Source organism: Trachemys scripta, chromosome 7 (assembly GCF_013100865.1).
Source record: "Trachemys scripta elegans isolate TJP31775 chromosome 7, CAS_Tse_1.0, whole genome shotgun sequence".
Classification (NCBI taxonomy): Eukaryota; Metazoa; Chordata; order Testudines; family Emydidae; genus Trachemys; species Trachemys scripta.
The window spans coordinates 83,141,729-83,165,920 of record NC_048304.1 but is presented as its reverse complement, the minus strand read 5'-3'; the positions used below and the strand labels follow the sequence as shown (position 1 = coordinate 83,165,920).

The 24,192-nt window shown below is 42.7% G+C and overlaps 1 protein-coding gene across 1 annotated transcript in view; it reads right to left on the bottom strand.

The window, feature by feature from the left end:
- Positions 1 to 24,192, bottom strand: part of HK1 (hexokinase 1) — an 88,139-nt gene that overhangs the window by 42,517 nt on the left and 21,430 nt on the right. Inside the window, exons 3-5 of the mRNA XM_034777320.1 lie at positions 16,684 to 16,832; positions 4,178 to 4,297; positions 682 to 777 (exon numbers count right to left, since the gene is read on the bottom strand). Coding sequence (XP_034633211.1) covers positions 682 to 777; positions 4,178 to 4,297; positions 16,684 to 16,832 — 365 coding nt within the window. The remainder of the gene's footprint in view (positions 1 to 681; positions 778 to 4,177; positions 4,298 to 16,683; positions 16,833 to 24,192) is intronic.

Here is a 24,192-nt window from a genome sequence, read left to right as displayed (position 1 = left end):
AGGGGGCTCCACAGCCGACCCGCCGGTGTTGCTAGGGTAGAAAATCTTCCGACGATCGTGCACGCGGCGCGCACACACCTAATGGAATGGATATGAGCAAGCACTCGAAGAAGAAAATCAGCTTATCAAAGGTTTTCCTGCTGCTGAAATAGAACAAAAAGTGTCCAGTTTCAACAGAGAGTTCTATTTTCAGACCAAGTCACACTTTATGACATCATCAGGCTCACCTGATTGTAATAGTCATATGATTTGTAAGTAGTTGCTCAGGAAGAGAATTTACTGAGCTACAGGGTGACATTGCTAGAGAACTAGCACAGTGATACACATAATTTCACATTTAATGAGAATGATAAAATTGCTTGAGCTTTCAGGTTAACTATTGTGAGATACAGTAACTTAATTTTGCTTCATGGGACAAATGGTGTTCTGATGAGATGTGTAATTTTATTAAAGTTATTGTAAATTTTCACATAGTAACTATGAAATTATTCTGTTTCCCCACTGCATATCACATTATGGGCTCTAAACAATCTGGGGGGGGGGGCAGGGGAAGAGAGAAAGAGAGAGAGAGAGAGAAAGATTTTCTAGAGCCCATAATGTGATATGCATATGTGTGTGTGTGTGTGCGCGCGTGTGTACATATGTATGTACTTATGTATGTAAAAGACTAAACAAATTTACCCCACGTTTCTTGATTGCCTTGTTGAGCAGCTTTACTACATCTGCTCCCTCAACTCCACTTGCTTTGAAGCGTTTTGTCCAGGTTATCAGAATACCCTAATAAAAAAGGAGAGTAACATTAAGTACAATATTAAACCAAACACAAAAAGATTATCCTTTTCTCTAAAACAAAACATTAGCACTCCAAATGAATCTACAAATCCCTGGGTTTGGATGGTCAATCTTTTCCCCCACAATGCCATCTTAATCTGACGTGACTGGCAGTCTTTGTTTCTTACTATAGCTGTTTGAAAAAATGGGGAAAGTTTTCATCAAAGATTTTGTGTGAGAGAAAGAGTGAGAGAGCTTGGCTGAAGTTTCAAATTTTCTATAAGCTCCACTGATTATTATTGTTCCTGAATGGTTTCCTTCTCTAAGACCCATTCCAGTTTCCCATTTCTCCCGTTAAGGAACTGGGACCCTGCAGTTCCCAGAGGGGTTTCACCATGCAGACATGACTGAAAGAGGAATGACAGTAAACTCATGTAGAGGGAAAGAAAAAGACTTTATCAGTGGAGATGGTGCCAGGAATCATTCTGGTCTGCATCCGTCATCACTGATTCGCATCAGGAGGGAGAGAGGAGATGGGCATCTTGCAACAGTAAAGAAAATGTTCTTCAAGGGTTGAAATAAATTGAAATATTAGAAATGTGGCAAGGGTTAAAAACAATTTTTAAAAAGGTAATGGGCTAAAATAGTTTCAGAAAGCTAAGTATGCAAGGATCAATTATAAATTTTTTTTAAAAAATCACAAATGACTATGCTAAAAAAATCATTTAGAAACATAACATGCAAGGATTAATTAGAAAGAAAAGCCTTAAAACAAATAGGGTTAAAATAATTTACACACTGAAAAGGAATGGACTCAAGAGGAATAAAAAAAAAAAAATAAGAAAAAAGGCAAGGGTTAAAATAAATAAAATATTAAACAGAATTAAGCAAAAATAATGTATAAAATAAATAGATACATTTGAATAAATGTTAGGGTTAAATTACTTAATGTACAATTGTCTAGGCTCACTAATAATCAAGGCGGTGATGGCTAAGTATGGGATAAAGTAACAAAAGTGGGAATGAAGCAAGGATCAAATAGTAATAATAATAATAAATAAATAAATAAATAAATAACCCCTCCCTTGTATTGCATTCTATAACCCATCACCTTGTCTGCAATTGCGTTAGACTGTAAGCTCTCCTGGGTAAGAACCATGTCTAATTTTTTGCATCTGCATGGCGCCTAGCTCACTTTGGGGCATTCAATGAATAAATAATAAATAATAATGAAAGGAAGGAAGGAGACAAGAGCTGCCGATCAACAAAAGAGAAAAGAAGATACAAACTAGCACCATTTATTTTCTCTCTCTCTCTCTCTCTCTCTCACACACACACACACACACACACACACACACGCCCAAGCTACCCACCCAGCCAGACTTTTATAACAGCACTCACCACAGCAGAGTTTGAGTGCCTTCCAAAGAGTTAAAATACAAATCTACAAATGGCCTCTGATCTAATACTCCTCCATGTCTGCAAGGTTCTCCTCTTAAAAGCTGGCTACCACTTCTTCCTGTAAATTCTTTCAGAAGGTTAATTTTTCTCCCCTCAAAATTGGACAGTATTTATTTCAGTGGATACAGGAGAAAGGTTTGTCATGGCGGCTCTGCTTACATCAGTGCTCTTTTCACAGAAAGATGTATAAAGTCTGTCTCTAACTCCTAAATAATTGCTCTTGCCCACACGTCATTAAGGAACCTGTGTGCCAACAGGCAGAGGGCACAGGGATGCATAAGGGTTACAGGGATCAGTAGCGAGGTGTCTCAGAACCCTAAGAAGCATCACAACCTGTGACAAAATCCCCCAGAACCGAAGAAAATAGGCCTCCATGTGAGTGCAGGGGTCCAGCCTTGCATATTCCAATGCAAGACCACAGCCTGCAAGTATGCGATCTTCAGTACAGGTACTCTGTTCTTGGACTAGTCCATTTTGCCTGTTATACAGCACCATGTACATGTATGACACTATGTAAAAATAATTTCACCATCCTCTGCCCTTGTGTTGTGTCTCATGGGTTATACATTCCTACTATCCATTTTATTCAGTCTCTTCCCGGGGGAAGCACTGATATACAGTTGACATTTCTGAAGCTCAGATACTATCGATGGGACTCTTCAGTCACATGCCTGCTTCTAATTCTCATTTGATGATTGACATAGGATACAGCTTGATGCAGTTGCTTCTTTTATTGACGGGCTTCCAGCTGCTGTTTGAACTCTATAAACGCCCTGAAGACTGCTCTCATTACAAGGACATTATCTGGTAAAGTATATTCCTTCTGAACCTTCTAATTATACCTAAACTCAGAGACTAAATGATCCTCTGCCTGCAAGCACAGGCCCCATTCTGCGATGTGAAATGCACTATGAATATTAAAAGTAGATGCCTTACACTGCTAGGGCAACTTCCATCCAAAGATCTCTTAAAAACATTAGTGAATAACCTTCACAACAGCTCTGAGAGATAAATATTATCCCCATTTTACAGATGGGGACATACACAGGAAGGATAAATTACTTGCCTAAGGTCACACATTGAGACCAGGTCTACACTACAAACTTCTGCTGGAACCTCTACGTCCATGAGGGATATGACAAGGTGTGTGATTTGTTGTATTTTCCATAACATTTAGCCCCTTAGAACTAGTACTGATGTCATGTTTAGAATATTGAAGGCCTATCAATATGTGCACTCTCACTGCTTCTAAGTACATCAGCATTAGTACACTGTTTCTATAGCAATACTGTATTAGCAAGTCGCTGAGTCATTCTACTTATCTGAAGTAAAAGATGGGAAATAATGCAGAAATACAATACTGCAGAGCACTCTGTGGTTCAGGGAATCACATAACAATCATTATGCATTCAGAGTAACAACACAGCCAGACAGATTTCATTTTGTAGCCATGTTTGTTTTCAAACCATCTCAAATAGGTTTTTTTTCAATCTAGTGGTCTGATTCTAGGCGGTGCTGAGCACCTTACACTCCAGTTTTTGCTCAATGAGAGCTAAGGGTGCTCACTACCTCTCAAGATTAGGTCCTAAATTAGGCCAGTTTCTGCAATTTTTACTCACAACGAGTAAGTGCTAGTCAGTATGAGCAAGCATTGGTGAATTGGGCCCTCAAAATTATAACCTGTATACTATACTATACTTTAAATTAAAACATCATCATTCAACCAAAATGTTAACACAAAATAGTAGAAACTGTTCATTTGTTAAAAAGCATTTTTAAATAATTTTGAGATGAAGTACTACAATGAAATAGGCAATAATTGATTCTTACACTGAAAGTCAGGCCAGCTGGAATACTGCTTGTTTGCTGACACGGAGGAGAGGAGGGAAGGGTTAATAGCACAGTGTCTCTGCTGTACATTAATAAAATTCTGAAATATTCTTACCTCATCTAGCTTGGATTGTCTACATGGGAAAGAAAATGTAAACCCAACTGGCAATTTCTTGTCCTTGATTTGTTGCTTCTCCATGAAATCTCCCAGGCATTCAGCAACATGATCAAAGAGCTGTAAGAAAAAGAGGAACATAAAATGACAATAGTCAGAAAGACAGTTTTAAGAAAAAGATATGCCTTGACCCTCACAGGAAACACTGGAAAGAATTAAAGTGACTATTATAAACAACCAATTCCAAATTTAGAGAGACATTTTCCATGTGTCATTTAGAATTGATAACACGTTAAAATTAAGGCAACATAGATAAATACTTCAATATTTAATAAGGAAAACATTGATCTTTTAGCAAATTCTACTTAACTTCTTTTTAACCGCTCTTTAAAAAAATGCAAAACCTAAAATGATGGTAAGTGACACTTTAGTATATTATAACACATCTATTAATAATTTGATGAGACAAAAAATCAGTTTCTTTTAAGAGATTATTAATAATATATTTATTATGTAAATGCAGCTACCTGAAAGAGCTTATATTTGGCATTTGATCATACAAGAAGCTGACCCAGCAAATCAACACAAGCTTAACTTTAAGCAGGTAAAATAATCGTATTAGTCAATTAAACTATTTGTATTCCTTGAAGTGTTGCTAGATTGAGATCATGAAGAGAAGAACCTTGCAGGATTGAACCCTCAAGTAACATCATCTCGTTTAAAAAAAAATAAAAACAAAAAAACCCATGAAAAATCAGATTTTTAAAATACTGCACATGCTCCAAGTGACAAAGGGCAGGGTACATTCTGTGAACTGATTACATCTCCAGTACTGTAGCATCTTAGGCCTGGTCTATACTACCCGCCTGAATCGGCGGGTAGAAATCGACCTCTCGGGGATCGATTTATCGCGTCCCATCGGGACGCGACAATCGATCCCCGAATCGGCGCTCTAACTCCACCAGCGGAGGTGGTAGTAAGCGCCGCCGACAAAAAGCGGCAGAAGTCGATTTTGCCGCCGTCCTCACAACGGGGTAAGTCGGCTGTAATACGTCGAATTCAGCTACGCTATTCACGTAGCTGAATTTGCATATCTTAAATCGACTCCCCGCTGTAGTGTAGATGTACCCTTAGATGTGACGAGCACTACAGCATTACTGCAGACGAAAGAGAAAAGCCAGGACAGCACAACAAGATAAGATGGCCAGGGCAGGCAACACTAGAAAACCTCTCTTCCCCCCTTAGTGGGGTTCTTACTCTGGTAGTTCAACTCTCCAATCTCAAACCAGGTAACAGCCAAAGCACTTCATAGCCTTTTCAAAATAAAAAGCACTGGAGCTCCAGTCTGGCTTGAGCATACCCATACACCCGCTCCCTGTGCTGCAAATCAGGCCAGTGACTGATGCTCCATCTTTTAACAGATCTCTCCTTTTCAGATGACACCTAACAAGAGAGCCCAAAACACTATCGGTGGCCAAACTCAATCTGCATGCTGAAATGATTGGCCGATCCTATCAGTGGTCAGTCAGGTACAAAGAGGGTATTATGAACTTTATTGGTTTGAGTGTCATTTTCAGCAGCAGCAATGATATTAACAAACAAATCTACATCTAATTGGCTTAGCTGCTAAAATGACAGTCATTTGGGGCTGCTTGTCAGGATGCAGGACACCATAAATGAACATTCAGGTTTGTTTGTCCCAGAAAAATAGGAGTAGATGGCCTGAGAGGTCAGCTAAGAGGTGTAGCATTAATGAAAGTGGCTCTGGAAGCTTTAATTTACACTGGGCCTTTTTGAGGGGATAGTAAGAGACACTTGCCGTTGCCATCTCCATCCCCCCCTTGGCTTTACCCACTCATTCTTGTGGCTATTCACTTCTGGGTTTACTGACATCAGAAGGGTGGGTGGGTGTGTGTGTGTGGTCAAACACACAGTCTACTAAGGACAATGCACCAGCCACAGTGATAACTATATAGCAAGACACAAAGCACACCATAGGGCTGACTTAGGCCCCTTGGATTGAAATGTTTAAAAAAAAAAAAAAACCACAATATTCATATCTACCAGTACAAAAGGGTGCCTGTGCCTCAAATTGACCTATTACAAATCTCTCTCCTTGTACCAGACGATTATATTTCTTTCACATTGTGACTCAAACATTGTGACACAAACCTGGAAAAATACCAGCATTCTAGGGCTACTGACTGAAACTACAAAATAGCCTTTTTATCACCCGTAGGTTGCCATGTATTTACCTAGCTCTAATCAAAATAATTTACAAGATCCCAGAATGATAGAGGAAATACTATAGACAGCAGCAAATACGAAACTTAAAAGGGTTGGGGTTTTGTTTTTTTTACACAAGACTATTCTGTTCAGAACTAAAAAGTGGTTTACATGACATTTCTACTTACTAGACTATATTAAACCCATAACTAAAATAAGAGCTAATCTGATTTAGCATTACTATGGTAATTTCAGAGAGGAAACTGCAATTTATAGTCTTTTGCAATTGAGAACACCAATACCCTCATACACAACCAGAAAGCGAAGGAAATGAAAGAGGCTTCACTTTTGTAACATCATGCTCAGCTGTCCAAATGAGAGATTAAAAGAGTTATAGAAAGAGGAATTATAATTAAACAAAAAAGTATGACAGTTCATATAAAATGAGTTGTTACAGTAATAATACATTATACATCTATATAGTCTCTTCCAAGTGGAAGTGCTTTGCAAACTACACATACCATCACTAAAATGTTACCCCCACTAGGGTTAAAGGTGACAGCCAGGTGAAAAACAAACAGAGAATCCATTAAATTACAGTCCAGGAAGAGGAAACATTAGCCAAGGACACTGGTGCGAACTTAGGGTGACCAGGTGTCTGGTTTTCGACCAGAACACCCTGTTGAAAAGGGATCCTGGCAGCTCTGGTCAGCACCGCTGACCAGGCCATTGATTGTCCGGTCGGAGGCGCCGCGCAGCCGGCATATCCCCCCTCCAGCACGTTCCCCCTCTAGCTCCTACCCGTAGGAGCAGCCGGGGAGATCTGCACGCTGCCCCCACCCCAAGTGCCACCCCCGCAGCTTGCATTGGCCGGGAACCGCAACCAATGGGAGCTGCGGGGGCAGCGCCTGCGGACAGGGCAGTGCACAGAGCCGACTGGCCATGCCTCCACGTAGGAGCCGGAGGGGGGACATGCTGCTGCTGCTTCCGGGAGCTGCTTGAGATAAGCACTGCCTGAACCCTGCACTCCTGAGCACCCCCTTCCCCCTGTGCCCCAACCCCCCGTCCCAGCCCTGATCCCCCTCCTGCCCTCTAACCCCCTTGATCCCAGCCCAGAGCGCCAGAAGCGTAGCTGGGGGGGGGAGCAGGGGGAAACAGCCGCTCCCCCCGAGCACATTTTCTAAAAGCGGCGCCTTTCCGTGCAGCCAGCACTGGGCTCCGGACTCAGAGTCCGGAGCCGGGTTTTGTATGCGGCCCCAGCTGGCTCTGGGCTCCGCACCGCCCTCCTCCCCCATCCCCAGCCTGGCTTGCTCATTTCAGGTGGCGTCAGCTGGGTTGCCTGGCTCCCACCCGCCCGCAGCTGCCCGGCTTGCTAAGCCGAGCCTTGCTTGGTGCACGCTGCCCAGGCGAGGTGGGCTCTGCCAGGAGGGGAAGGGGCGGCAGCGCAGCCCCCCAGCACGGCGGGGGGGCGGGACTGAGGAGCAGCAGCCCCGTTGCAGGGAGCCCTGAGCCCTTTAAATCCCGGCCGGCCAGCCCCCGTCCTGTTTTAAATAATTTTTTTTATTAGTGTTTTAAATAATTTTTTTCGGTCCAGAGGAAATTCGTCACTTATCTTTTTTAACTTTATAAAGTGCTGTGCACAGCTATAGCATTATAAAAATATAAAACAAGGAAACCAATTATTTTCAGGTGTGATTAATAATTCAAAGGCTTAGAGTCAATGCAGATCACCAGATATATACAGGCGAATGTATTTGATTGCTCACAAACCAACTATGGGTATTTTTGTGATCTAGCGGAGACCCCAACAGGTATCAAATACTTAGTTACATTTGTAGCTTGGTATATATTTTCCCTTTCTCTCTCTCTCTCTCTCTCTTTCAGGGATGCTATTTTAATTTTGTCGTCTTCTTTTTCTATTGCCAACTATAGTTACCACACAAGAGACCAGTACAACTAGTAAGTCTTCTCTCACTCTTGCCTTACAGAATGTTCTTTTCAATGTGTGATCCATGTTTACATGCCTATTGAAGGGTAGCCCTTAAATTCACAGCGGATTTCTTGAATTCTCACTTCCATTTGAATACATACACACCTGTATTCTCATGGACATAGCAGATATCTGCAGAGGCAAATGCAATATTTCTTAATCTGGCTTTCTTTTCCCTTAAAGAGAAAATTATTCTGGGAGCAACTACGTTTCAGATTTTTTTAACTCATTTTCTTATCCCACAACAAATAATGGTGTGAACACAGCTGTGTATGGCCTTGTATATAGTATCCATGGTACCTTCCCTACCAGATTTAATAATTTTATATTAAGCTGAATTTATGCGTCCATAAAATCCTGTTTGCTCTGCAGGGTTTGGAGTTGACCTCTGGCTCTTTTGCAAGGGGGACTTAAAGGGCAAGAAATGAAGAGGAAACTTGTGGTACTTTCGCCCTTCCAGACCCCTTCACAATGTTTACCCTACAGCAGCAAGTGATCTAAGCTTACTGCAATAGCACGTCAGATGTAATTCTACTTTATTTTTGCCAGTAATTCAAAGTTTTTTGAAATATCTCTTCCATAAAGTATTTAATTTTGGCTTTTTATTTAATTAATTAATTTATTTATTTACCAATTCCTCCATCTACTACCCAGGAGCCCATTACTACATGTAAGTTTGGATTCCAGTTTGAAGAATGGCCTGCGATTTCACAGGACATGTACTAGATTCCTGTCTCCACTGCTTTACAGAAATATACCTGCATTCCAATGGAAAGAGCAGATATTTACAGAAGTAAAGCCATTTTCTTCTTCTGTGGCTTACTATTTTGACAGTAGGAAATTATTCCATAGGTGGCTCCTTTTTCCATCCTCCTAAGCTCTTGTCTACACTGGAGGGGGGTTTGCACTGATGTGCCACTATGTAAGCAACTACAGGTGAACATTCCTAGTTTAGATGAGCTACACCAATGCAACACCAAGAAATAAGGGAACCATTGGCTGGAAACCAAGCGTGCAGCACTACAATAGGCACCTGTCACTTGGAAGTTAACATGGCTTCCAAGCTTTCAGTTTTCTCACAGCAGGACATCCAAGGAGACCTCGACAGAACAGCACAAAAGCCACAATCTGGTGCCAGAGGAGGAGGTGGAGAAGAAAGGAAAAGGGGGGGGGGGGCGGATGTTTTTTTCTCGTGGTCTCTCTTCAGCGGCATCTTTTCTCCGTGAGCAACGGCAGCCCGGGGAATGACTCTGCCGCAGCCAAGCCGCCGCTCTGCTCCGGGGGCGAGGGGTGACAATTACAAACTACCGTATTTTGTGATTTACTTTCTAGAATCTAAAGTATATCTAAGTATAATCTAAAGTTCTCCTGTGAAATGCCGGCTGTGCAAACCCTTCCGTGGCTGGATCATTCTTGTGTTTTTATTTTAAGTACAAATAAATATGTATAACGAATTTAAAAGTATGTAATTAGTAATTTGATAAGTCAGATGGCACCTTTTTTTGTGGGTTCGCTCCCCCGATGTTAGAACCTGGGCTACGCCACTGCAGAGTGCCCTCCTTCACCCCCGTTTAATGAAGACAAATGCAAAGTGCTCCACTTAGGAAGGAACTATCAGTTTCACACATACAGAATGGGAAAAGACTGTCTAGGAAGGAGTACGGCAGAAAAGGATCTAGGGGTTATAGTGGACCACAAGCTAAATATGAGTCAACAGTGTGATGCTGTTGCAAAAAAAAGCAAACATGATTCTGGGATGCATTAACAGGTGTGTTGTGAGCAAGACATGAGAAGTCATTCTTCCGCTCTACTCTGCGCTGGTTAGGCCTCAACTGGAGTACTGTGTCCAGTTCTGGGCACTGCATTTCAAGAAAGATGTGGAGAAATTGGAGAGGGTCCAGAGAAGAGCAACAAGAATGATTAAAGGTCTTGAGAACATGACCTATGAAGGAAGGCTGAAAGAATTGGGTTTGTTTAGTTTGGAAAAGAGAAGACTGAGAGGGGACATGATAGCAGTTTTCAGGTATCTAAAAGGGTGTCATAAGGAGGAGGGAGAAAACTTGTTCACTTTAGCCTCTAAGGATAGAACAAGAAGCAATGGGCTTAAACTGCAGCAAGGGAGGTTTAGGTTGGACATTAGGAAAAAGTTCCTAACTGTCAGGGTGGTTAAACACTGGAATAAACTGCCTAGGGAGGTTGTAGAATCTCCATCTCTGGAGATATTTAAGAGTAGGTTAGATAAATGTCTAGATCATCCCAGTTAGACAGTATTTGGTCCTGCCATGAAGGCAGGGGACTGGACTCGATGACCTCTCGAGGTCCCTTCCAGTCCTAGAATCTATGAATCCCCTCATACCCAGCCCCACCCCAGATCCGGCACCCCCGGCAGGAACCCTCACACACCCCCGCACCCCAACCCCCTGCCCAAAGCCCCCTCCCACACTCCAAACCCTTCAGCCCCAGCCCAGAGCCCCCTCCCACACCGGAGCCCCTGAAGCCAGCCCGGTGAAAATGAGTGAGTGAGGGAGGGTGGGGAGAACGAGCGACAAAAGGGAGGGGGGATGGAGTGAGAAGGGGCGGAGCCTCGGAGGAGGGGTGGGGCAGGGAAAGGGTATTCGGTTTTGTGCAAGTAGAAAGTTGGCAATCCTATGCAAACTCTTGCTCTCAAGCAAACAGCCAGGGCCACCAGGAGGAGACAGGCCCTGTTTTTTAAATTTTAATTAAAAAAAGATCCCCTATTGTACACAGTGAGTTTTGTGGAACTCTGTGCATTGTCTTGGAGAAGATGAAGGGCAACCTGACAGGATTTAAACCTGTGGTTCCAAGAAGTATAGATATATTGTATATGAAGGTTAGACTGCTAAACTATCCACCCTCACTTAATACCTGAATGAGCTGAAACCACAAAATGTGTACCAATGACTCAGAGCACATCTTTACAGCATAAGAGGTATTTTAATATATAAAAACTAGACAGGCAAATCAAGTGAATTAACTAGCTATTAGCTATGTTTTTATGAGTATGATAGCACAGTCAGGAGTGTCTTTAATTTATATAGTACAGGATTACTGTACCAGATTAAAAAAACAAAACTCAATTAACGAACTATAGGAGAGAGAAATGGATTGTTAGGCAGAGTAACGAAGCGAGAGATACATGCTTGCAATTTTTGCTACCATCTTTATTTACTACTGGTTTTATGATTTTTTTTCCAAAGTGTCACTGTGACTCATACACAAGTCCTCCTAAGGATTCATTTGGCTGGAAGTTTGCAAATTGATATTTTTTTAAGGGTTAATGTCTAATTGGAAGGAATTTACAGAGCTGATAGAGTCAGGGAGATAGAGTAAACTTCAGGAGGAAGGAACCCAGCAGAAAAACAGTTAAATGTGCATTGCTCAGACTCAAAAACTTTTTCAATAGAATGTAGAGTACAAAGATTAATGTAGAAATCAGGTTTTAAATTAGCTCTAGCTCTTTAGACTGACTTGGAAGAGTCTCTAGAAACTTTGGGCCTGATATTGCACAACTGAAGTAAATGGGGGTTTTGCCCTTGACTTTAACGGGAGAAGAAATGGACTTATATAAAAGTGAAATATGTTTGTATCTGACAGATGGGGGAGGATAAAAGTCTGAATACACCAACATGGAAAATCTCAAAATAAACTCTGCCAGCTAGACACAAAGTCATAATTCATAATTCCTCCACTGATCTGAATGGGATTTAAGAGGATAAATCTTTGAGGTTGACGAGTGTTAGTAACCAATCCTGTTCAGAAGGTCAATGGAACAGCTATTCAGGTAATTGTGACAACTGGTTCACAAATTTAAAAGGAACCACTAGCATAAGAATCAGTCAAAAGCATTTAATCATTAACCACCTGAGAACCTATCAGTTTCCTCAGGTGTCCTTGTAGAAGAACAGCATGAATACTGCCACTACCATACCACCATAGAAAATGTTAGTCATGTTTACATTGTCATACAAGAACTAAGGAAATGGATCTAATTCTGATGATGATCTTTCCAGCTTATTTCTCTCTTTATCAGTATCTAGATACTAGAGGGTATCTAGACATTACAGAGTACAATTGTAGCTACCGTTCCTACCTCTCTTCCCAGTTTAAAGCCCTCTTGACAATTCCTTTTAGTTTTGAGCCCAGGCAGCTGGTCTCTTAATATATGTAGGGACTTCTAATATTTACCTTGTTTATCTTATGATTTATTTTTTAAAATCATATTTAACTGGCCTGAACCATCTAACCGTGTACACCGCTAGCCCAAGTAATAAGAATACACATGTAGTATTTCCTTTGCCCTCTGTCCCCTATTTCTTCCCATTGTTTGCAGCACCTGCTTGTAGAATCTTGCCTTAAATTAGACTTCATCCCAGAAACGCTTAGAGTCCCACAAGACCAGAAAGCCATGTGGTAGTCACTGTGACCACAGGGAGAAGAATCAGGCTCTGGCCAGTCTCTCATTTGCCTCTGAGTACGGGGCAGAAAGGGAAGCAGCAGAGGATGCTGGAGAGCAGAAGATGAGCCGTCTTGTGAAAAGCTGGCAATTGCCCAACTCCTCCACAGAAGCTCCTCCTTCTGCTGCCATGGGGCCAGCTGATAGATTACATGAAGCTGCCCAAATCCCCAACTTCTGTAGCACATCCTGGAGCAATAGGGTACCCCGATAGCAAGTATGAAAAATCAGGACGGGGGTGGAGGGTAATAGGCACCTATATAAGACAAAGCCCCAAATATCGGTAGAGCCCTAGCGGATACAAAAATGTGGATCCACATCCGCCAGAATCAACCTGCGATCCGACCTGCAATCCGCTAGCCGTCTTTTGTGTCTTTTGTGTGTATCCGCACCCACAGCAGCAAGCTGTCTCACAAGGACTAGTGATGGGGGAGGGGGGAGAGCAGAGAGGAGCAAGCAGGGGAGTGTGTGTCTTGCAGGGAAGAGCCGGTGTGGGGGGAAGGGGCATCACATCACGTGCTGCTCCCTGGGGCTCGCAAGTGATGGCAGCAGCAGTGCCTGTTGCATCACAGCAGGGCAGAGGGGTGGGGCGCCAGGGCCCACCTGCTCCAATCCCCATTGCTGGGGGTGGGCCCCGCTGCGCAGGAGCCGGCAGGCCGGGAGCGCAGCCAGTGCTGCCAGGCCAGGCCATGGTGGGGATGCTGGCGCTGCCAAGGGGCCCAAGCTGCTGGATGGGAAGCGGTTTAGCAAGTGGGTGCTGGACAGCCCCAACTTCAGCCTGCTGCCCAGCCCCAGCCACTGGCCCTGAGCGCGCTGTGCCCCCCAAGCTGGACTCCACAGGCCAGGCGCCGCTGATGAGCGGAGCCCTGCATGATTGTATCCACATCCGATCCACTATCCGCAAAAATGGTCGGCAGACAGCCGCATCTGCGGATATCCACGGATATGAAGTGGATATCTGCAGATTTGCAGGGCTTAGGGTGACCAGATGAGAGGAAGAAAATATCGGGACACATTGGGGGGGGGGGGGGGGGGGGCCACCGAGTGCTGCAAAAAACACTAAACAGTGCTGCCGGCGGAGCGAAATATCAGGACAAATTGCGTCCCGACCAAAGATCGGGGGAGAAACACCTAAATATCGGGACGTCTGGTCATCCTAGCAGGGCTCTAAATAGCAGGACTGTCCCTGTAAAATTGGAATATCTGGTCACCCTATCGAGCAACACATTTGGAAAGCCACCCAACTGATCACACAGGAAGTAACAGGTAGCAGCATTACTTTTTAGCTTTTTTTTATTTGTCACTGTTTTGTTAAAAAACAACAACACAGCCACCAGTGTAATGTGGGGCTGGGGTCAGGAGAATGGCAGAGCCATCATCAAACTTGAGGAAAGTGATAAGGAGAAAGTAACGTTGTGGGTGTTAAATGTATACTGCAGACTGTCCATGGGACCACCCATTTCTCTTGGTACTTTTCCACCTGAAACCTCCCATCAGTTTTAACCCCACCTCTGCACAAAATTGTAACAAACACCAATTTACAATTTAAAAATGTACATGAACATTAATGTATGCTTTTAGATAAATCCCGACCTGTTCAATCTAGCCAAAGTAATAAAATCCACTTTTTAAATCTTTGTAATATTAGTATAGATCAAATATCACTGCAACTGTTATATAAATTAATCCCAGTAATTTGAGTGATTATCAGAGGATACTGTATATCGTAACTATGTAGCAATTGTCATCAGATCTGAAAAAATTAAGGATGAAAATCCCTTTGCAACCATTTCTTCAACTTTTTAAAAATGGACTTTGAATTTTCTGAATGGCAATCTTTACATTCTTCAATGGCTCCTCATTCTTATCAAGAAATAAAAGAGAAGTGTCAAAAACTGTATTTGCCCAAGGATGAAAATCCCATAACGCATGCTACACTTGAGCAGAATATTTATATATGTAAAATATTCTCTGTAATCCCATTTCCTGACCATATACTAAATGTTTCTCCATAGGCAAATTTGTATTCCAGGAACACAGGAAACTGAAAAAATTACAACTACCTGGTTTCAAACAGCATTCACCACCAAGTCAGATTTATGTGGTGGTAAAACGCTTTGCCACCTACAGTATAATTAAAAACAAAACAAACAAACAAAAAACAACACTACAGTCCTCATACTCTTTCATGCAAGAGTCCTCTTGTAGGGGAATGAATACTTGGTCTGGTCACCAATCTTCATCTGTTTCTAGGCACAGCCCTACATTTCAATTGCAAGCTAGATTGAATTAATCCATTACAAAGACTGGGAGGTTTTTCAACCCTCCGTTCCCATACATGGAAAGTGATTTTTAGAACATGATAAGACAGAGAAATTGGTTTAGAACTGTAAATTCAAACTCAGCAGGAAGTGACTTGTGCAGTGAAGGCTGCATTCTAGTTCCCTTGGTTAATTACCAAGACTGCTTATTTATTCTTAATATCAATAAGAATTATAGATTTCAGAGTGGTAGCCAAAGGAGGAGTCTTTGTGGCACCTTAGAGACTAACAAATTTATTTGGGCATAAGCTTTTGTGGGCTAGAACCTTACTTCATCAGATGCATGGAGTGGAAAATACAGGAGCAGGGATAAATACCTGAAAAGATGGGAGTTGCCTTACCAAGTGTGAGGTCAGTCTAACAAGACAATTCAATTAACAGTAGGATACCAAGGGAGGAAAAATAACATTTGTAGTGGTAATGAGAGTGGCCCATTTCAAACAGTTGACAAGAAGGTGTGAGTAACAGTAGGGGGAAATTAGGTTTAGGCTTTGTAATGACCCAACCACTCCCAGTCTTTATTCAGGCCTATTTTGATGGTGTCCAGTTTGCAAATTAATTCAAGTTCTGCAGTTTCACGGTGGAGTCTGTTTTTGAAGTTTTTTTGTTGAAGAATTGACACTTTTAGGTCTGTTATTGAGTGATCAGGGAGTTGAAGTGTTCTCCTACTGGTTTTTGAATGTAATAATTCCTGATGTCAGATTTGTGTCCATTTATTCTTTTGCGTAGACACTGTCCAGTTTGGCCAATGTACATGGCAGAGGGGCACTACTGGCACATGATGGCTTGGGTCATTACAAAACCTAAACCTAATTTCCCCCTACTGTTACTCACACCTTCTTGTCAACTGTTTGAAATGGGCCACTCTCATTACCACTACAAAAGTTATTTTTCCTCCTTTGGTATCCTACTGTTAATTGAATTGTCTCGTTAGACTGACCTCACACTTGGTAAGGCAACTCCCATCTTTTCATGTATTTATCCCTGCTCCTGTATTTTCTACTCCATCAGTGCCGGCTCCAACTTTTTTGCTGCCCCAAGTGGCGAAGAAAAAAAAAAAAAAGAACCCGATCGAGCTGCCGCCGAAGTGCTGCCAAAGAGGAAGACAGCGAGTGGAGGACCCGCCGCTGAATTGCCGCCGATCTGGAGCGGGCCGATTGAGCTGCCGCTGAAGTGCCGGTGCCACCAATCCGGACGTGCTGCCTTGACAAGGCACACACTGCTGCCTCTTTCTATTGGCCACCCCAGGCACCTACTTCCTTCGCTGGTGCCTGGAACCGGCCCTGCACTCCATGCATCTAATGAAGTGGGTTCTAGCCCACGAAAGCTTATGCCCAAATAAATGTGTTGGTCTCTAAGGTGTCACAAAGAATTATAGAGTTCAGTAGATAGTTTTGAATATTAAAGCATTAATTAGAATTTTCTTTCTACACTTCAAAATGGTAATGTAAAACTTCTAATATTTAGATAAGTATCTCTGAGAAAAGAAACCTACCCGGGTTCCAGTGCCATGCATGATATCTTCTGGTGTGTCATAAATCTCAGTTTCCATTTGTACTGTCTGCTTTTTCTCATGAGAGACCTTCACTCGCAGAATTCGAAAATAAGATCCACCAAGATCCAATGCAATGAAATCTCCTTTCTCTATTTGGAAGACAAGATTCAAGTAATCAAAATTGTTAAATGGCTCTGACCTATGAAACAGCGATCTATGTATAAAGCATAAATACATGTACTTTGCTTATAGCAAGTAAATTCTATCTACTGCATGCCTATACACAGTATGTCAAGCTAATTCACTGTAATTCAACCTAAGATTAGTGCTATAGCAACACTGAACATCAGTGATGTAAAGTAAATAATAGCGTGGCTTATCCAGAGAGAGGGCAGTGAAGTAGTGGTTGTAGATAAATCTCTGATAATTTTCATATAACTTTACATTGTGCCTCTTCATATAACCTTGTGGTGGGTCTACCCACGTGTGACCTCTGTTTTCATGGGACTTTGTATCAAAGCCTCATTTAGAAACTTTGCATTGCCCTTGGTATAATATTATAGCCCCTAAGGATAGAATAAAATAAAAGAAAAATTTCTTTTTGCTAGCAGTAGAACAAGAGGTCTCCCCCCCCCCCTTAATCAATTGCCCTGTTGAATGAATAAGGTGTGGATAAGCAAGGCATGGAAGGCAGCACCTCCAGACAGCCTCAACTGTTGGAGAGGGGCTGGGAGCCAGACCCAAGGACAATAAAACGTGTCAAGTGGGCTCATTAAAAACAAGCAGACATACCAACGGCCTCCGGGGTTAGAAGCAAGCACCTTCTTTTGGAAACACCCTCTTTGCAGCATTGGGACAACACTCAAAAGAAAGCAGCACAAAGGACCAATGGACACAGTCACAGAGTTTGAATCTGGTCTAGATTTGCATAAGAGGGAAGCTGCTATAAAAGTGAGGTGTCTTGCAGAGGACCCCGGGTCTCGTCTTGTCAACATGGGAGCATCGATCCGGATCGGCAGAAGCCCGGCTCCACCCCCTCCCCATCTAACTCACCTGGCCAGTGAAGTTAAGGGGAGCAACTAATTGGTAACAACAAGACGGAGTGTGTTTGTGTGTGTGTGTGAGTGTAAGTGTAATATATTATATGCATATAATACAGTGTTAATAAATACATGTATTACTAATAAATGTGGTGTTTTGTCTTATTCCCCCTGAAAAGATCCTGTGCAGTACTTTAAGTACAACATTTTGGTGGAGAATGCGAAAGGGGGAGCAAGCATAAAATCCACAGTTATTATAAAACTGGTGTGCACACCGCCAGCTTTAGCAAGCCTGGCACTATAGAAAAAAGAGTGTAAACTTTCAGTTAATTAACCAAACTCTGAAGGATATAGGAGTTTAGGTTTAAATTGTGTTCATGACTGAGCTAAAGAGAAGAACTTAGTGTTTCTCACTCTGATCCGGGAAACGATTAACCAAACTCTAAAGGATATAGGAGTTTAGGTTTAAATTGTGTTATAGAGGTACATACACCCTCAGCCGTAGCAAGACTGAGCTAAAGAGGAGAACTTAGTGTTTCTCACTCTGATCCGGGGAAGGATTTGTATAATTGGTGTATAAACCCTCGGTGGTAGCAGACCGAGTAATACAAAGGGAGGCTTAGCGTCTCTCCCTCTGGCCCAGAGTGGGTTAAAAATATAAGCTACAAATCTTGTTCTGTTAAACCAAAAATATAGGAGTTTGGGCAGTGTAGTGTGGTTTATGTTTGTTTGTTTTGGTTTGGTTTTTTTGTAAGTAATATTGTGGTAATTTCACAATTTTAAAGAAAACGTTTAAGAAACGGAACCAGGAAGGGTGGGGGCTAGTTAAAAAGCCCACCCTCCTTGCTAAATTGGTAGTAAAACAAGGCTTGTGCCCATGGAAAAAAACTGTTTATTGAAAAAAGCAGGATTGGGCCCAGGCAAGCAATAAATAAAGAAACTGAAAAACAGGTTGGGTACAGAAAGTTAATACAGCACTCTCAAATCTTACAGCAGCAGTAACATCAGAAGAAGAAACATTTAAGACCCCAGAAGGGGGCAGACATTTGAAACCCCTCTGGAGATTGGGAAGGGGGATATTTGGGTAAATTCCTCCTCTCAGGGCCAAAATGCCATTAAAACAGTTAACAACAGTGCCTGCTTCTGCCTCAGATCTCCAGGCCATGGCAAAATGGCTGGAGATTTTAAAACAGAATTTTTTTTTCTAAATGGAGTGTTAACGCCCTTTTACTGAAAGAAAGGGAGAATTTACACTCACAAAAAATGCACCACTTAATTAGCATTTGTGCAGCCCCAAGTACCAAACACACTGTGGCAGAGACTAAGCAGGTTCTGCCATGGTGAAAGCACTGTGCTAATTTGTTTCCAAGCTTCTATCTTTCAGGCTCTAAACCAGAACATCAGAAGAGCTGGTACCAGCTAAAGAGAGTTATAAAATACCATGGTTACAGTGTCATGACAAAGTCTAGTATCAGGGGGTAGCCGTGTTAGTCTGTATCTACAAAAACAACAAGGAGTCTGGTGGCACCTTAAAGACTAACAGATTTATTTGGGCATGAGCTTTCGTGAGTAAAAACCTCACTTCTTCGGATGCATAGAGTGAAAGTTACAGATGCAGGCATTATATACTGACACATGGAGAGCAGGGAGCTACTTCACAAGTGGAGAACCAGTGTTGACAGGGCCAATTCAATCAGGGTGGATGTAGTCCACTCCCAATAATAGATGAGGAGGTGTCAATTCCAGGAGAGGAAAAGCTGCTTCTGTAGTGAGCCAGCCACTCCCAGTCCCTATTCAAGCCCAGATTAATGGTGTTGAATTTGCAAATGAATTTTAGTTCTGCTGTTTCTCTTTGAAGTCTGTTTCTAAAGTTTTTTTGTTCAATGATAGTGACTTTTAAATCTGTAATAGAATGACCAGGGAGATTGAAGTGTTCACTTACTGGCTTGTGTATGTTACCATTCCTGATGTCTGATTTGTGTCCATTTATTCTTTTGCGGAGGGACTGTCCGGTTTGGCCAATGTACATGGTAGAGGGGCATTGCTGGCACATGATAGCATATATGACATTAGTAGATGTGCAGGTGAATGAGCCCCTGATGGTGTGGCTGATGTGGTTGGGTCCTCTGATGCTGTTGCCAGAGTAGATATGGGGACAGAGTAGGCAACGAGGTTTGCTACAGGGATAGGTTCCTGGGTTGGTGTTTCTGTGGTGTGGTGTGTAGTTGCTGGTGAGTATTTGCTTCAGGTTGGGGGGTTGTCTGTAAGCGAGGACTGGCCTGCCTCCCAAGGTCTGTGAGAGTGAGGGATCATTTTCCAGGATAGGTTGTAGATCGTGGATAATGCGCTGGAGAGGTTTTAGCTGGGGGCTGTATGTGATGGCCAGTGGTGTTCTGTTATTGTCCTTGTTGGGCCTGTCCTGTAGTAGGTGATTTCTGGGTACCCGTCTTGCTCTGTCAATCTGTTTCCTCACTTCCCCAGGTGGGTATTTTAGTTTTACGAATGCTTGATAAAGATCTTGTAGGTGTTTGTCTCTGTCTGAGGGGTTGGAGCAAATTCGGTTGTATCTTAGGGCTTGGCTGTAGACAATGGATCGTGTGATGTGTCTTGGATGGAAGCTGGAGGCATGTAGGTACGTGTAGCGGTCAGTAGGTTTCCGGTATAGGGTGGTGTTTATGTGACCATCACTTATTTGTACTGTAGTGTCCAGGAAGTGGATCTCTTGTGTGGACTGGTCCAGGCTGAGGTTGATGGTAGGGTGGAAATTGTTGAAGTCCAGGTGGAATTCTTCAAGGGCCTCCTTTCCGTGGGTCCATATGATGAAGATGTCATCAATGTAGCGCAAGTAGAGGAGGGGCACTAGGGGACGAGAGCTGAGGAAGCGTTGTTCTAAGTCAGCCATAAAAATGTTGGCATACTGTGGGGCCATGCGGGTACCCATAGCAGTGCCACTGACTTGAAGGTATAAGTTGTCCCCAAATCTGAAGTGGTTGTGGGTGAGGACAAAGTCACAAAGCTCAGCCACCAGGCTTGCTGTGGCCTCATCAGGGATACTGTTCCTGACAGCTTGTAGTCCATCCTCATGTGGAATATTGGTATAAAGTGCTTCTACATCCATGGTGGCCAGGATGGTGTTTTCAGGAAGAACATCAATGCATTGTAGTTTCCTCAGGAAGTCGGTGGTGTCTCGAAGATAGCTGGGAGTGCTGGTAGCATAGGGTCTGAGGAGAGAGTCCAAATAGCCAGATAATCCTGTTGTCAGAGTACCAATGCCTGAGATGATGGGGCGTCCAGGGTTTCCAGGTTTATGGATCTTGGGTAGCAGATAGAATACCCCTGGTCGGGGTTCTGGGGGTGTGTCCATGTAGATTTGTTCCCGTACTGTAGCTGGGAGTTTCTTGAGCAGATGGTGTAGTTTCTTATGGTATTCCTCAGTGGGATCAGAGGATAGTGACCTGTAGAATGTGGTCTTGGAGAGTTGCCTGGCAGCCTCCTGTTCATAATCTGACCTGTTCATTATGACTACAGCACCTCCTTTGTCAGCCCCTTTGATGATAATGTCAGAGTTGTTCCTGAGGCTGTGGATGGCATTGCGTTCTGTACGGCTGAGGTTATGGGACAAGTGATGTTGTTTGTCCACAATTTCAGCCTGTGCACGTCTGCGGAAACACTCTATGTAGAGGTCCAGTCTGTCATTTCGACCGTCAGGAGGAGTCCACGCAGAGTTCTTCTTCTTGTAGTGTTGGTAGGAGGGTTCCTGTGGGTCAGTGCACTGTTCAGTGGTGCGTTGAAAATATTCCTTGAGTCGGAGACGACGAAAGTAGGCTTCCAGATCACCGCAGAACTGTATCATGTTCGTGGGGACGGTGGGACAGAAAGAGAGTCCCCGAGATAGGACAGACTCTTCTGCTGGGCTAAGTGTGTGGTTGGAAAGATTGACAATGTTGTTAGAGGAGTTGAGGGTACCATTGTTATAGCCCCCAGTGGCAGGTATTAGTTTAGATAGCTTACAGTCCTTTTTCCTCTGTAGAGAAGTGAAATGTGCTTTGTAAATGGCTTGTCTCATTTTTGTAAAGTCCAGCCACATGGAAGTTTGTGTAGAAGGCTGGTATTGTATGAGAGTCTCCAGTTCTGAGAGCTCATTCTTGATCTTCTCCTGTCTGCTGTACAGGATGCTGATCAGGTGGTTCCTCAGTTTCTTTGAGATTGTGTGGCACAGTCTCTCACCATACTCAGTGTAGTATGTTGATTGCAATGGATTTTTTACCTTCAGTCCTTTTGGTATGATGTCCATCTGTTTGCATTTGGAGAGGAAGATGATGTCTGTCTGTATCTGTGCAAGTTTTTTGTTGAGGTTGATGGATTTCCACTCCATACAGCTAAATTTAGTGCCTTGCATGGTGTCCAGTATCAGGGGGTATCCGTGTTAGTAGGACAATAACAGAACACCACTGGCCATCACATACAGCCCCCAGCTAAAACCTCTCCAGCGCATTATCCACGATCTACAACCTATCCTGGAAAATGATCCCTCACTCTCACAGACCTTGGGAGGCAGGCCAGTCCTCGCTTACAGACAACCCCCCAACCTGAAGCAAATACTCACCAGCAACTACACACCACACCACAGAAACACCAACCCAGGAACCTATCCCTGTAGCAAACCTCGTTGCCTACTCTGTCCCCATATCTACTCTGGCAACAGCATCAGAGGACCCAACCACATCAGCCACACCATCAGGGGCTCATTCACCTGCACATCTACTAATGTCATATATGCTATCATGTGCCAGCAATGCCCCTCTGCCATGTACATTGGCCAAACCGGACAGTCCCTCCGCAAAAGAATAAATGGACACAAATCAGACATCAGGAATGGTAACATACACAAGCCAGTAAGTGAACACTTCAATCTCCCTGGTCATTCTATTACAGATTTAAAAGTCACTATCATTGAACAAAAAAACTTCAGAAACAGACTTCAAAGAGAAACAGCAGAACTAAAATTCATTTGCAAATTCAACACCATTAATCTGGGCTTGAATAGGGACTGGGAGTGGCTGGCTCACTACAGAAGCAGCTTTTCCTCTCCTGGAATTGACACCTCCTCATCTATTATTGGGAGTGGACTACATCCACCCTGATTGAATTGGCCCTGTCAACACTGGTTCTCCACTTGTGAAGTAACTCCCTGCTCTCCATGTGTCAGTATATAATGCCTGCATCTGTAACTTTCACTCTATGCATCCGAAGAAGTGAGGTTTTTACTCACGAAAGCTCATGACAAAGTCTGTGTTCAGTGTTCTGTGTTGCATGTTCTGTGTCTGTCTCTAGTGGTGTCCTGTGCTAGCACTGGGTCCAGAAAAAAGAGGGGATACTACACTAGACAGGGCAAATGTCTTTTCCTCTCTCTTCTTCCCCCATGTCCATCCAATTTATCAATCACCACTTGTGTCCAAAACACTTTGGTCCCCAATGCATCAGGTTTATTTTTTGTTAGGTTCTCTAATAGTCATTTTGTTGTTAATGTTTGTTATTAATACATTTGTATTGTTAGTTACATTTGCTTGTATTATTATTAATTCCACACTTTCCTCTATGCACTCTAATTCTATTTCCCCAAGCCCTAAAGGGTAGTTCTTGGGCCCCAATAACCTGTAAGACCTTGGCCCATAATTGTATGGCCCCATCTTTCAGGTCCCCAGAAACCTCTAAAAACAACTGTTAAAAATAAAAAATTGTACAACATTTTAGCAACTGAATGTTAGTTTAAGTCCAAATCAGCTTAACCTTGCATAACAACTGTGGTACTCCTACAAAATCTTATTTGTTGTGTGGGCTTAAAAAGGTCCTGACCTCAGTGACTGTTATTGTTTGATGGCTATTGCAGCATCAAACTTGGGCCTCATTTTGTTTGTCAATGTACCCAATTATTGTAATGGTAATGGTTTTGTTGTATTTCCAATTATTATAATTATAATTGTTTGCATTTGTGTTTATGTTATATCTGGGGTTTAGTCAATTGTAATGGTTCTAGCTATATTCACCTGGTTATAATTGTTTGGTTTGTTTGCAACAAATACAAAAGATTTATATGGTGACCACTCAAGAATTGTTCTTGAGAGGTCAAAAGGGGGACAATGTAGATAAATCTCTGATAATTTTCATATAACTTTACATTGTGCCTCTTCATATAACCTTGTGGTGGGTCTACCCACGTGTAACCTCTGTTTTCATGGGACTTTGTATCAAAGCCTCATTTAGAAACTTTGCATTGCCCTTGGTATAATATTATAGCCCCTAAGAATAAAATAAAATAAAAAAAAAATATTTTTGCTAGCAGTAGAACAAAAGCTCTCCCCCCCACTCTTAATCAATTGCCCTGTTAAATAAATAAGGTGTGAATAAGCAAGGCATGGAAGGGAGCACCTCCAGACAGCCTCAACTGTTGGAGAGGGGCTGGGAGCCA